Source organism: Elephantulus edwardii, unplaced genomic scaffold, assembly GCF_000299155.1.
Source record: "Elephantulus edwardii isolate Elephantulus edwardi_28Jun2011 unplaced genomic scaffold, EleEdw1.0 scaffold00121, whole genome shotgun sequence".
Classification (NCBI taxonomy): Eukaryota; Metazoa; Chordata; class Mammalia; order Macroscelidea; family Macroscelididae; genus Elephantulus; species Elephantulus edwardii.
Window position 1 is genome coordinate 3,414,052 of NW_006399871.1, and position 13,737 is coordinate 3,427,788.

At 45.7% G+C, this 13,737-nt stretch overlaps 1 protein-coding gene across 2 annotated transcripts in view; it reads right to left on the reverse strand.

Moving 5' to 3' along the window:
* Positions 1–13,737, reverse strand: part of KLHL18 (kelch-like family member 18) — a 58,393-nt gene that overhangs the window by 9,490 nt on the left and 35,166 nt on the right. The window contains exons 2-6 of one of the 2 annotated variants that reach the window (XM_006892955.1): positions 12,649–12,779; positions 8,709–8,849; positions 3,399–3,597; positions 2,020–2,180; positions 562–698 (exon numbers count right to left, since the gene is read on the reverse strand). In XM_006892955.1, coding sequence (XP_006893017.1) covers positions 562–698; positions 2,020–2,180; positions 3,399–3,597; positions 8,709–8,849; positions 12,649–12,779 — 769 coding nt within the window. The remainder of the gene's footprint in view (positions 1–561; positions 699–2,019; positions 2,181–3,398; positions 3,598–8,708; positions 8,850–12,648; positions 12,780–13,737) is intronic. The other variant, XM_006892954.1, reaches the window with a different exon arrangement.

Below are 13,737 nucleotides of genomic sequence, written 5' to 3' on the forward strand. Positions count from 1 at the left end.
TTGCACATGGATTATAAAGTATGCGTGTGTCGCACTTACCTCTTTGTAAGTTTATTTATCAAGATAAGGTAAGGAGACAGTATTGCTGACTGAGGGAGACCCTGTGCATCTGGAGAATTTCCCTTCTAATGATGACATTCTTTTACTCTAAGCCAAGAGTTGTGTGACCCGCTGTGACTGGATTAGTAAGGGCACTGGGTCTCCAATGGTACCTTACCCAGAGCTAGTTAAGTGCTGTGAATCGATCCGATGTTAGGCACAGTGTGCTGATTCAGGCACCAGGACACCTGAGCTCTGCCAAAGCCATCCAGGCGGACAGAGGAAAAGCACTCTGGGTCTTAATTTCTCCACTTGTAAAGAATCTCTAGCAGCAGCTAGCCTTTAGCACTGGTATTCTGACTCGATAGTATTAAAATCTAACGTGCTCTAACTGTAGATCACAAAGAATCAAAAGGGACAAGGGTGGTGGCAGCAGCAAGGAAAAGAACTAGGGGCCTGGGCTATCTGTTTGGTGCCCACCAAGTCCAAGTCCAAGATTTGCAAAGGGGAGTTGCAAGATACCTGCTGAGTTGAGGCCGCCCACGGCATAGATAAGGCCAGCGATGGACGTGCAGCAGCGGGGCCGAGTTCTGAAGGCTGGCAGGTGGGGCCGGCGCTCTGGCATGAGGTGATAGTCCTTTGCTTCATCTACCAGGTCCCTGGAATGAGGGGCAAGATGCTAGGTGGTCCACATACATGCTATGAGGTTGGCCCCCCTCTCCAACAGTAGGGGAACCCTGAAAGGACAAAGCTTCTGGAATGTCTGGTTTCAAAAAAACCCATGTGAGTTCTGGGGAAGCCACACATGGCTGCTGGGACATGCTCAGAACTGGAGGATAAGACAGAGTCCACTTCGGCTAACGGAGTCAAAGTAACTACCCTCTAAAAGGCACATACTGGATACCAGAAACAGAGGACGGTGTCTCATGGCTGGTCTGCGGTTCGACAACAGTCCGCACTGTCTCCACTGGATCCAATCCTTTGCTCTATGGCTGCCCCAAGGCTCGTATCATGTCACTTTACCATTAACCATTTTGCATGTAGACAAGTGGTAGCAGCACTCAGGAGTTCCTCACAGTGCCCCCTCCCTCCACTCTCCCTTCCAGACTACAGTCTGAGCTGTCTTTCCAAATGCAGAGCCACCAGGTGGCTCCTTGCTGAAGAGCCGTCAGCAGCAACCCACCAGAATCAAGTTCAACCCCTCCACGGTGCCACTGAGACTGCCCATTACAGGGCCCTCGCTACCTCTAGGCACACCTCCACCTGACACACACCTTCACTGCTAGGGTTGGAAAACAATGGGAGTCTCCAACTATGGGTAAAATAGTACCTCTAGGCACACCTCCACTTGACACAGACCTTCACTGCTAGGGTTGGAAAACAATGAGAATCTCCAACTATGTATAAAATAGTACCAGTAAAGGAGAAACACCTCCCTGTTATGAAAATGACAAGCAGTGCTGGGAAAATGAAAATCTTTCTCTGCTGACCTAATGTTGCAACAATCTTCCTATAGAGCCCTCGTCTCCTGCACTGTCTCTGTGGCTCTGCCCTGCCCCGCTTTCTGATTTACTCTGGCTAGTGCTGGCGCTCGTCCTCATTCTCCTTACCCATCACTACGCATGTGGAACTCCACACTCACTTAGGACTAGCGAGGAGGGAAAGTCCTATTTGCCCCATGAAGTCGGCTGCCTGTGTGGAAATAGCCAGGGCCTCTTATTGGCTTGGAGCTCCACAACAGGTCAACAGATGACGATAACAAGGAAATCCTCACACAACTTTGGTGAGGAAGCTCCTTCTGTCTTGATGTTCTCATATGACACATTTCTCAGCCTAAGGTATTAAGACTCAGGTTCTGAAAACCTTAGCCAGGGTTCCAGATAGAAGGCCGATCAGTCCTTATGCCATGACTTTGCGGCTCACTCTAAGCCCTTCCTCCTGAAACGGAGCAGAAGTAGTTGAAGCTGCACACTTACTCACCTGCATTTGTGGCAGCAACGCACCAAGTCATCCTGTTGCACTCGGTCCGACAAAAACTGGGGTCGGCAGAGAGGCAGGCGGATATTGGACAGCAGCTCGGGCAGGCAGGCTCCCCTCTGCTCCCGGTCGTACCTGATCCAGGCAAGTGCAGCCTCAAAGACCTACGAGAGAAGGGGATACTGGTCACCGGGGCAACTCCTCCCAACTAGAGGCCACTTCCTGCACGCTCCAATCTCAATCCTCCACATCTCCTCTGAGACAGGCCTGTGGGCCAATTCATCCTTCCTCCTACTTGTCTCTTGAATCATGCTTTTTCTCTACTTTCCAGGTCCTCCAGGCTCCTGAAACACAGGCCATGGCTGCTGTAGAACTTCCTGGATTTGAGGATCACATCTTCATGAGAGGTTCCTAGGGCTTTCTTAGTCTTTTCTGCATCTCACCAAAATGCTACCCTCTTCCTCAATCACACTTACCTGGAAAGAAATTTCTATCCTCTTCAAGTCTAGCTTTTTAAATTCAAGGCACCCCTGCCTCTGGCCCTGCATCAGCACAGAAGCTAACAGAAACCACAACAGAAGCAGCCAGTGCACGTTCAATTCATGGGCGTTCATTCTCAGGTAGGGCCTGCTTCCTACCAAGGCCTCCCCATCTCCCCAGCAGCACCCACTATTCTCCCCTTCACCTAAACGATGATTCTATACCTTTTTATCTCTTCTCCAGTCCCTAACACTTCTCCCTCATCCTCACTCTGAACTGAGAAAACAGAAACAAAGCACAAGACCATGTCCACAAGCCCCTACCCTCTCCCCCTGCTTCCTTTTCAGCCGGAGTCCACATCTGTCTCCCGCCCGCTGCAGCGGATGAACAGCCTGGGCTTCTATCAGACAATCCCCTTTGGCCCTAGATCCTGTCTCATCTTACTCATTCCCTCCTTGCCTGCATTACCAAGCCTTCTGAAAAATATTCTCCAGAAGTCAAATATGCATTAATTTATTCCACCTTAAAACAAACAAACCCTCTTTTGACTTTACCTTTGCCTTTAGCATCTATCCCAACACTCTGCTCTCCTTAGAACTAGACTCTAGCAAAAAATTCTCTTTAGTTGCTATTTCCAGTTCACAGCAGAATTACTTCTAAAAACTAAGTACTAGAAATCACTCAAGCATCTAAGACCAAGGAAATTAAAGTTGAAAGAAATCCACAGAATCTTACTTAGGACACTAACATAAAGCATATTCATGGAAAAACATGTATAGTCAAAAGGCCCCTGAGGACACAGCTGTATACAATTTTAACTTTGCAAAAACAACGTGTAAAAACAGACCGAAGATGAGCAGTGTGTTCTTTGCCACAGCCCAGGTGCTACGGCCCGTACATACTTGCTCCTCCGACTTTACATTCAGCTCGTCCCGAGACACCAGCTCAAGCACGTCTTCCAAGGGTAGGGCCAGGAATTCCTCCGACATGGACACCTCCACAAAGTGCTGGTGGATGAAGCTGTTGGCGGCATCATACAGCACGGCGCACATCATTGTCTCGGCAAACTGGCGCACGCCCAGACAGTTCTTGGGGTGAAGGCTTTTAGCATAAGGAAAGACAAAGGGGGGAGAAAATTAAATTAAAATTAAAGGGAGGAAAGAAAAAGTGATCTTAGACCCTTCTCTGATTGGTTTTGGGTTGTCAGGTGTTGTGTTCTGTGTTGTTAGGTGCTGACGAGTTGACTACGACCCACAGCAATCTGAACTTTGCCCTCTCCTGGTTCTGGCAGAGCCACAGACTGAAATTACCTTAGCTTTAGGAGAAATTAATTTCTTCTAGGACATTAGGTGTGTGACCTGGACTTCAGCTTCTATATATAAGATTATCCTCAAAGTTCTTAGCCTCTGAGACTCAAAGAGGCACATGCTCTCTGGAAAGTGTCCTCCTGGAAAGACCTGGGAGGTAAGTGCAGGGGAATCTGTTGGCCTTTGTCAGCCAGTGCTTGGCTATATGACTGAGGCGTCACCACACCCCTGGTCCCCAGAAGGGCACTGAAGGTGTGACTGAGTCAAGGACTGTTCCAGCCTTTTATATACATTCTCCTACATCATTTTAACCACTCTGCAAAGTGTAACTATCCTTACAGTATAGGTGGAAGACTGGGGCTCAGAGAAAGTAAGAAATTGCCTCAGAGTCCTACAAACAAGCATTGGTGCTGAGACTGAACCCAAACCTTTCAGGTCTGCTCCCCCGAAGACCTCTGTTCACTGAGGCCAAGGACACCCCGGGAAACCAGGTCCTGCCCCACAATGGACAACTCTGGCTGGATTCCTTAGGTTCCCCGGGTGTCAGCAGTTCCCTCACCTGTAAACCAGTGATGACACTGACAACCTACCTTCTCAGCTAGTGGCCATGATTAAGTAACAATGCAGGTAGAAGTGTGCACCATGGTGCCGAGTGTGACGCGAGCGGCTGCTTTAGTTTTTATTAGAGCCATTTTCCTTATTACCGGTGCAGCTGAGAAAATGCTAAATCAGCCCGGAGTGAGTTGGAAATCCTTGTGACAGGAGATTCGAGGGAGATGAGCCTTTTCTTAAGTTTGATTTTGTTACTGACAATGGAGGTGCTATTTATCAGATTAAAACTGCTCAGCTTAACTTTTTTTCAACAGAATATTTTTTCCCCTTTGGTGATTTATGGTAACCGGTACAGACATCTACTTACTAAACAGTATGTACCAAAGTCCCTCAGAGCCCAAGAACGTAGGGTACAAATCAACAGGCAGTGGACTGATCAGGGACTGAAAGGACAGTGTTCACAGAGCCTGGCTTAATGACTGGGGTAAATGCTACAAAAATGCTTCGTCCTACTGTGAACTTGCTCTGCCCCTGACTTGGAAATCTACATGAATTTCAAAAGCCAAGAAAACCTGAGCACTGAACACCCTGTGTAAGCGAGGAGGTTACATAAAATATAAAGCTCTACCCCCAGTCATCTAGCTAGCCAGAGACAGGAAGCAGTGACTCGAATGAAAGAAAGTTTTGGCTGGGTTCATCGATGCCTCTGATGTTCCACTCTCGGTCTGAGAGAAGAGTTTTGGAAAATACAGTCTCACCTAAAACAAGGAGGCCCATACATCTGAAGGCTGGGAAAAGGGCCACTAGGAAAAATCGCTGCCAACGGCAGGTTTAAAAATAAAAAGGCAGCAAGCTAAAGGTCTCCCAGTCAGCGAGACTTCAGGAGTGCTCTGAGAAGGTGAATGTCTTTGCAGCTTCTCTGTACTCTATTACGCCCTGTCTCTTCCATCACGGCTTTAGTTCCTAAGTGGACTTTAGTTCCTAAGAATGGGCTTTGAGCAATCACATCTTGAAACTGAAGGCTGACGTGTTCACGTTCAAAGATGCATAAGAAGAAGGGGGCAGAGGAAAGCCATCACGTTCGAGGACTGCCTGAGGAGCAGGGGCTGTGAGGGTAACTACTGGAGAGGAAGTACAGAGCAGGCCAAGCTCTCAGGCCTGGATCACCACCGAGCAGAGGTCCGGGCCTCACCAGGCTCTTGCAGGGCTGAACTTAAAAACCATCAAGAACAGACTGAGAACATCAGGCATTAGGATTAGGCTTAAATGCTAGCTCCCAGAGGGGCACTGGTTTAAAAAGCCCTCTTCTCAGCATTTTTTAAGGTGACAGTACTTTAGAACACTGGCAGTGATAAATAACCTCAATGGCCCCTAGGTGGAGCTGTTGTCCTCTGGGTGAAGGTGTGAGGAGGATACATTTCATCATCTCCAGTCTCTACCAGTCAGTTCCTGAGTGCAGTTAATGTCCTTGCCACTAACCAAAAGGTCTATAGTGGGTGTGTGTGTGCGCGCGTGCGCGTGCCTATCCAGAGGACCCTCAAAACAAAGGCCTGGAGATCTACTTCCAAAAAAGAAGCCACTGAACCGGTATGGAGCAGATTTCTTTTCTGACATAGATGGAGTCATTAGAATGGACTCAAGGGAGTGATATGGGGGGAGGGGTGGGCAGGGAGAAAAGTGCAACAATGAATGACTGGAAATCCTAAGTCTCTGTAGACTTTCATTAAAATGAATAAAAAATTATATATATATATAAAGAAAGAAAGAGGGAGGGAGGAAAAAAGGAAGGAAGGAAGGACGGACGGACGGACAGGCTCAAGGGTAGTTTGGTTTCGGTTCATTAATCATAAGACCATTCTCTTGGTTCTGTGAGAGCTAGGGTGTATGAGCTCACTTTCTCTCATGCATCCCCCAGGCCCAGCCCAGCCCCGGGCAAGACTTCCGCTTGGCCTGGGGCTCTTACTCTCACCATGCTGTCTCTGTCTGCAAAACCAGGAACAGTACCACTTAGAGCCCCAGATCGCTCAGCCAGAAACCACATGAGCACCGCTGCATCCCAGCCTTTCGACGACAACTGTCATTTTAACAGTCGTGCTCAAGTGATGCCCAGGAGCTTCATGTGGGCAGGAGGTGGCAGGGCTCATAAGAGCTGCTTGGTAAGTGGAGGAGAAATGAGAGTCAGCTCCAAGAGGGGCTGAGGTCCAGGATGGCGGATCTGAATGAGGAGCGAGGAATGCTGGTGAGCAGAGTCGGATCAGGTGGAGGGGGGCCTGAGACGGCACTGCAGAGGTACTGGTGCCCACGTGTGGTTAAAGGCCCTCAACCTTGGGACTAAGAGCTCTGCATCTTGAGGAGGAAGAACATTTCTATTTGCTCAGTCATCCAAAGGTCATGGTCAACAAACACTACGATCACTAGCTATTAAAGAAAGACAAAATAAAACAATGAAGTATCAGCTCACCCCAGCAACAACAGCAAAGTTCAAGACAATAAACAAACTTGGCAAGGGTGTGGTGAGTTTAGAACTCCCCTAGAACAGCGGGAATGTAAAATGGTGCCACCACCATGGAAAGCACTTTGGCATTTCCTTAAAAAGTTGAAACTTAAAAAAAAAAAAAAAAAGTTGAAACTTGAAATATTATTTGATCCAGCTAGTCCACCATAAGGTATATACCTTCAAGAATTGAGCTGTGACACAAATAGATATATATTCACACCTATGTTTACTGCAGCACTATTTACAATAGTAAAGAAATAAAAACAAGTCAAGTGCCCATCAGTGAATAAATGTATGGAGAAACCATGGCACACTCATGCAATGGATACTATGCAACAAAAACAGTAAAAAACGTGTGAAACATTGTATCACAAGGGTTAACCCAGGGAATGTTATGCTGAGTGAAGTCAGTCCCAAAAGGGCAAATTAAAAAAAACCAGTTATAAAAAATTAAAAGGTCACAGATGACCTTCCATACCCACTGCCAAGTACTAGATATGTGCATGAGTACTTGGTCCCTTAAGAAACTCTGGTAGCTTAATGGTTAAATGTTTGTCTGCTATCCAAAAACTCAATGGTATGAACTCACTAGCTACCCTGAGAAAGATGAAGCTGTCTGCTTCTGTATAGATTTACAGCTATGGAAATGCCGTGGGGCAGTCCTGGTCTCTTATATAAGGTTTCTATGAATTGAAGTCCACTTACAAGCAACAAGCTTTATTCTCTATCCTTATCTGTCATCACAGGAGACTAGAGCGAGGGCTGCATGGTGGAGGGGACCTGGGGGAGGGTTTGTAAAACAATGAAAGAATCTTTTCTTTTACTTTTCCATAATTTTTGGACTCATGTACTTATCACTTGTTAGTCAAATTTGTGTCTTCTAGGTTGCAACACCCCCATGATACATCTTGAAGGATATGTACATGTACAGCCAAGCACAATCAATAAGAGTGCATCTGAATTCCAAAATCAATCTCCATAATAGTCTATGTGTTTCCTACTGCCAAAGGGGCCCTTTAGAGTAGTGAGAGAAGATCTTCACCCTGAAACCCACAGCGTCCCTTTTCAGCAGGAAGTAGCTAAGAGAATACGCCGTCCCCTTTTCCTTATGACTCAGGGTGAAGTCTCTCTCAGGGAGGAGTGATAGGGAATGGCAAAGGATACACTGACAAAGAAGATTAATCAGAACTGGCTTTGACAAGCACTGTGGCATTTGGACAAGAACAAACTGGGAGGAGGGTAGAGAGAATAGTGCAACAATGAATGAGTGGAAGCCCAAAATCTCTGTAAATGTTTATGAAAATTAATAAAATATAATTATAAAAAAAAAAAAAAAAAAAAAAAAGCTTTATTCTCTATCCTTAAAGACTTGACCAGCTTTAAAAGGTTGCTCCCAGGGGACCAAAGGGGATAGATAATTCCAGAAGTTAAATTTGGGTTGGCTCTTCAAGAGCTGAGGTAAAAAGGAAGGTCAAGAAATTGAAGGAGGGCAAAGGTTCTAAACAAAGATGGAGAGGGCTGTGGAACAGTGAGGAAGCACGGAATAAAACTGGTTTAGGGAGAATAATCAGCTAAATAACTCAGTGGCGACTGGAGACAGAAGACCAGAGGACTGTGTGCATTGTGAGGCTAAAGGGAAGAACAGGCAGGACCGTGAGTGAGTTCGATTCTACAGAGGTGCAGCCAAAGAAGTGGACAATGCCTGACAGTGATGTCAAGAATTCTCTCTGCAGAGTAACCCTCTCAGCTCATTCTTTTCACAAAACCTATATGCTCTGGGGGCTTACTACACAAACCCAACAGAAATGGAAGTGGTTGCGTTTCCTGCCATGGGCCAGGCCGCTGCATCAACTCACCGTTCTCGTAGGAATGTGCAACAGGCGTCTTTGATGCTCTGTAGCTGCAGGAAGCTCGCCCCCATGAGTAAGGACTGGACATTCTGCTGGTCAATGGCAAGGTGGCCGTTGTAGGCAAAGTTGATCAGAGCTTCCAGGGCACTAGAGGGAAGAGGGGGAAGCGTGAGGTATTTTCCAGAGATGGGTGTGTGCCCACAGGAGATTCAAGCCCTAACTGAGCTGGCATGGCTTGACTGAGGAACAGATGTGCCCTGCTCTAAAAACCATTTAGCCTCCTAAATCAAGAATCCTTCAGATTCTTCCCAAGTAGAAGAAATACTTCTCATTATAACCAAAACCTCATTCTACTTCTTAACTTGTCCTTGTAGCCTAAACAATGTTACTTCAGTGGATCCTAAAAGACAAAAGTCATCACTTACAGTCTAATAACTTAATGGATCAACGGTTGTTTTCACAGTTCCTTTTTAGCCCTTTTGCCTGTACATATAGAATTATGTAATGGAGTTTTTCCTCCATCTCTCTACAACGTCTTCAGGTTTACACAGCTTCCAATTCACACTCAGTATAAAATCTGAAATTCTTCTACTAGGCTGAATGTAGTCTGGTCTCTCCCAACATCGGCATCATGCTCTTTCCCTCCTTGATCACTCTATGCCAACATGCTGAATCCACGCACACCTCCAGGCCTCTGCACTGGCCGCTTCCTCTGTGCGGAGGGCTCCTGGCTCATTCTCACACTTCAAACGTCACCTTCATCTCACCAGAGAAAGGCCCTCTCTGATGATCCTGAAATAGCACAAACTCCTGCCTTCAGTCACTAGCCTGTGTTTACCTCTATCACCTTCACCCCCCGGCGTGTGTGTGTTTGTTGACCGGGCACCCCATCACGGGAGAGCTGGCACTAGGAAAAGTGTTGCTTTCACTTCTACACAACAGTGCACATCAGAAGTCCCCGGTCAATTTCTGTTAAATGATGTATCTGGAATGGATATGGTCATTAGCACATTGAACTATGTCCCTCTCCTCCAAATACCTGTGTCTATCTTAACCTTTATGCGTTTGTAATCTCATTTGGAAATAGGTTGCTTCTGTTATGTTAATAAGTGTGGCGATGCCGATGCCTCATTGTGGTGCAGGGGATTGTTCAAAATGGCTTTCCTCACCACGGGCTTCAACTTTTCCCACATGACTGGGTGAGGGCTATGCTAATAATGTGAATGATGCAAACAGCACCTTTTGGATGGAAACATGCAAATAAAGCATATAGACTACTAATGAGGGGATTGGTCAGTTCTGTCACCCTCCGGACCGAAATCAAGCAAGTCCAGAGCAGAAAACAGGCACCTTGCTACTATCAAGACAGACAAGGAGAGAGCAGCAAGTTCTTCTGGACCAGAGATTCCTGAGCTTGAAGGAGACCCAGGTTAAGACAGCAGGCCAGACCAGATTCCTAGCAGTAGGATCAGAAAATAAGAGACTGAGGTGAGAGAGAGCCAAACTGGAATTGCCACCCCATGTCCTGAAGACCTTTGCTCAGACTTACTGGGGGGACACTGGGGGATGCTGTAACAGTCAGGGGTACAAGATCTGTGTAACACTGGCCCCACAGCCACAAGGCTGAAGATCAGGAGGCTTGCGAGCATGCCTGAGAAGACGTCCTGACTACAGGAATTGTATCTTCTTTTCCAATCTGAACTGTATAACCTGTTACTCCCTAACTAACTTCATTACTGTGAGCACTGCCCATGAGTTCCGAGCTGCCACTGTAACGGATCAGCAGACCCAGTAGCAAAGCAGCACAAGGGCCTGGCAGGGTAGTTGGTGTGAGACTTGAGAGAAGTGGTGCAGGAGTGTGCACACATGTCTAACTTCATGACATCTGGTTTTGTGCAGGTGATACTGTGGGGAAGGATTCTTCCTCCTCGTGGAGTTGGGGAAGGTCAGGAGATGCTGCTCTCACAGCAGCTGTACTGTTTTTACCTGTATGCCAATCTCTTTTGAGATACAAAAGAGAATTAACAGGGAAGTAAAAGAAGCAGAGATAGGAGGAAAAGAGATCAAACTACATGAACATGACCCAGGAACAGAAGCTCAGAGACGCGGACCTCCCCCAAGAGCTGACACAGAGAGGAAACTTTCCCTTAGAGTCAGCATTTAGACTTTGAGCCTCTTAAACAGTGAGAAAAAAAAAATTATTTTTTTAAAGCCATCCACCTGTAATATTTTTCTCCCTCTTTTAGATGGTCTAAAAAAACCAGAAGTGAACATCTGCAGAGGTGAGGATGTGCACTCAGGGTGTCAGCAGGGCCACCCACCCTCTCTCTCTGCTCTCACGGACCATCATTCCTCATCTCTTTCAGTGTCCGGAGGCCTTGGGGGTTTCTTGGCATTCTTAGGTGGTTCATCTTCACATGGTGACTCTCCTACTCTAACATGACCTCATGGTAGCTTAATCAAAAACATCTGCTAAGAAAAACCTTATTTCCCAATAAGGGCATGTTCACAGGTACAAGGGCCAGGACTCTGCTATTTTTTCAGAGAACAGAACTCAATCCATAGTATCTCCAGCCCAAATCACCAGCTTATCTCTCTGGCAAGGATCCCTTTGGCCATCTGGTAAAAGCTTTAAAGCAGTATTTTAAAACTTCTATGCCTGGACCAACACTGTGGAGCTCTGGTGGCCTAGTGGTAAGAAGCTGTGCTGTAATCCCACAGGCACACAGTTCAACGAGTCACTCTGTGGGAGATGGATGGGCAATCTTCTTCCTTGTGATTTACTGCCTCCGAAAACCTACCGGAGGGTCAGCCTTGGGTCAGTTCCAACGAGGGCACACAAACATGCCTGGCACTAACACTTTTTTTTCAGTTTGCCATATAAAGGATCTGGATCACAGAAAGCTAGGGTCGGCCTACAGGCTAGAAACTCAGGTAAGATTTTTATGTTACAATCTTGAGAAAGTCATTCTTCCGGAAGGGTCAAGGGTTTGTTCTCTAAGGCCTTGTCTTATCTAGTGCTGTACCAACGCAATTACTTTATCACTCGTGGTCTTTTCTGTTATAGCATCACACTACAGCTAAGACAGCCTGGTTCCTTCAGACACAGACCTCAGAGAAGAGCTCACAATTACCTATGAAGAATCACTTCTGTATCTTTCTTTAGAACTACCTGAAACTTCAGTAGTATGGGAGGTAAGTAATTCTTCTCAGACACTAACGCAAATTATTTTCAAGAATTTCAGAGGGATGCAGAGGATGCAATCTCCTAGCTCCTTTCCACCATGAAATGAAGAGACTAAGCAATAAATGGCAGGTTACTCACTAAGGGACAGCCTTGGTCTTGACCATCTTGTGCTTTAATTTTATAATTTATCAAGTAAAAACTGTGTCACCTGTATAGTAGCTCCCAGTCAAACACGACTAGTTCAAATTAAAGGGAACTTAATTAAATATTAAAATATAATTTTTTTCTAGTCCTTCTAGTTCCCTTTCAGGTGCTCAACTGTCAAAAGTGGTGACTAGTTTCCTTTTTGAAAGTGCAAATAGAACAAGTATTTTCAGTCACTGTAGAAAGTTCTGGGGTTCTAGACTATTGAAAGGGCAGCAAATGAAGATACTTGTGAACTATTTTGACAGCTGATATGGTTAGCAATACAGAATCAGGACAGTAAGTCTAACGTGTACCCAGTTAAAAAGTATCTCAGCCTTTAAAACAACAAGCATCTGACACTAGTTTTCATTACAAATGTTATTCTAGTAGAAGAGTGAAAACAGCACCTAAACTCCCTTCATTTCAACCTTATCTCCGGCCACTGGTCATTGTTCTAACTTGTCTGCATTATCACCATGTGTGTGACACCGTTCTAGATACTGTGTCCCGCTGTGAGCCCTCAAGGCTGTGCTGCGAAAGCAGCCTGTGAAGTCTGAGGGAAGGATTTAGTACCTTGGGTCCATTCCTTGCATGACAATCTCATCCTGCTTGCACTCCATCATGTCATTTGTAAACATAGCGTGGAAGTACGGGATCGAGGCTGCTAAGACGATCCGGTGAGCACTGAATTTGTGGTCCCCAATCTGTGGGCAAAGTAAAATACAAAGACAGAGGCGCTGAGGATCACAAATATCAAAACCCAACCTGCCAAAACACTATGAGATATCATCTCACCCCGTAAGAATACCAAAATTTAACAGAACAGCAAACAACAAATGCTGGCAAGTTTGTGGAGAAACTAAACCCTTATTCAGTGTTGGTGGGAGTGTAAAATGGTGCAGCCACTGTGGAAGGCTGTATGGCGCTTTCTCAAAAAGTTGCAAAGAGAGATACCACTTGACCCAGCAATTCTACTACTTGGAACAGACCCCAAAGAAACCAGAATCACCACCCAAGCAGATATATGCACACCCATGGTTACTGTGACTTTGTTCACAAAAGCAAAGAGTTGGAAACAACCTAAGTGCTCATCAACAAACGAATGGATAGAGAAGCTGTGGTATATTTACACAATGGAATACTATGCTGCATTGAAAAGCAAGGAACTCATGCAGTATTATTCAAAATGGGTGACCCTGGAGGACATTATGCTGAGTGAAATATCTCAGTCACAAAGGGACAAATACTGCATAGTGTCACTGTTGTAAAACGGGACTGATATAGGGGTTGGGTGGAGACTGAGAAAGACAGGATAAATTATGTATACTGCATTGAAACAGATGAGAGAGAAAATTGTTTAAAAGGTATATATGATTAGGTATTATTGTCATGACAGGAGTCCAGAATGAAGGTAGCACAGGAGAATGGACTTGAGGGGAGGGATAGTATAACAATGAAAGAATTTTTCTTTCACTTTTCAAAGAGAAGAATGAACTGGAGGGGAGGCATGGGCAGGGAGAAAAGTGCAACAATGAATGAATGGAAATCTAAAGTCTCTGTAAACTTTCACTAAAATTAATTAAAAAAAAAAATCCTGAAGGGAAAAAAAAACCCAAACCCAAACACCAAAAAAACCAAAACATCCCAACCTGCTCCTTCACA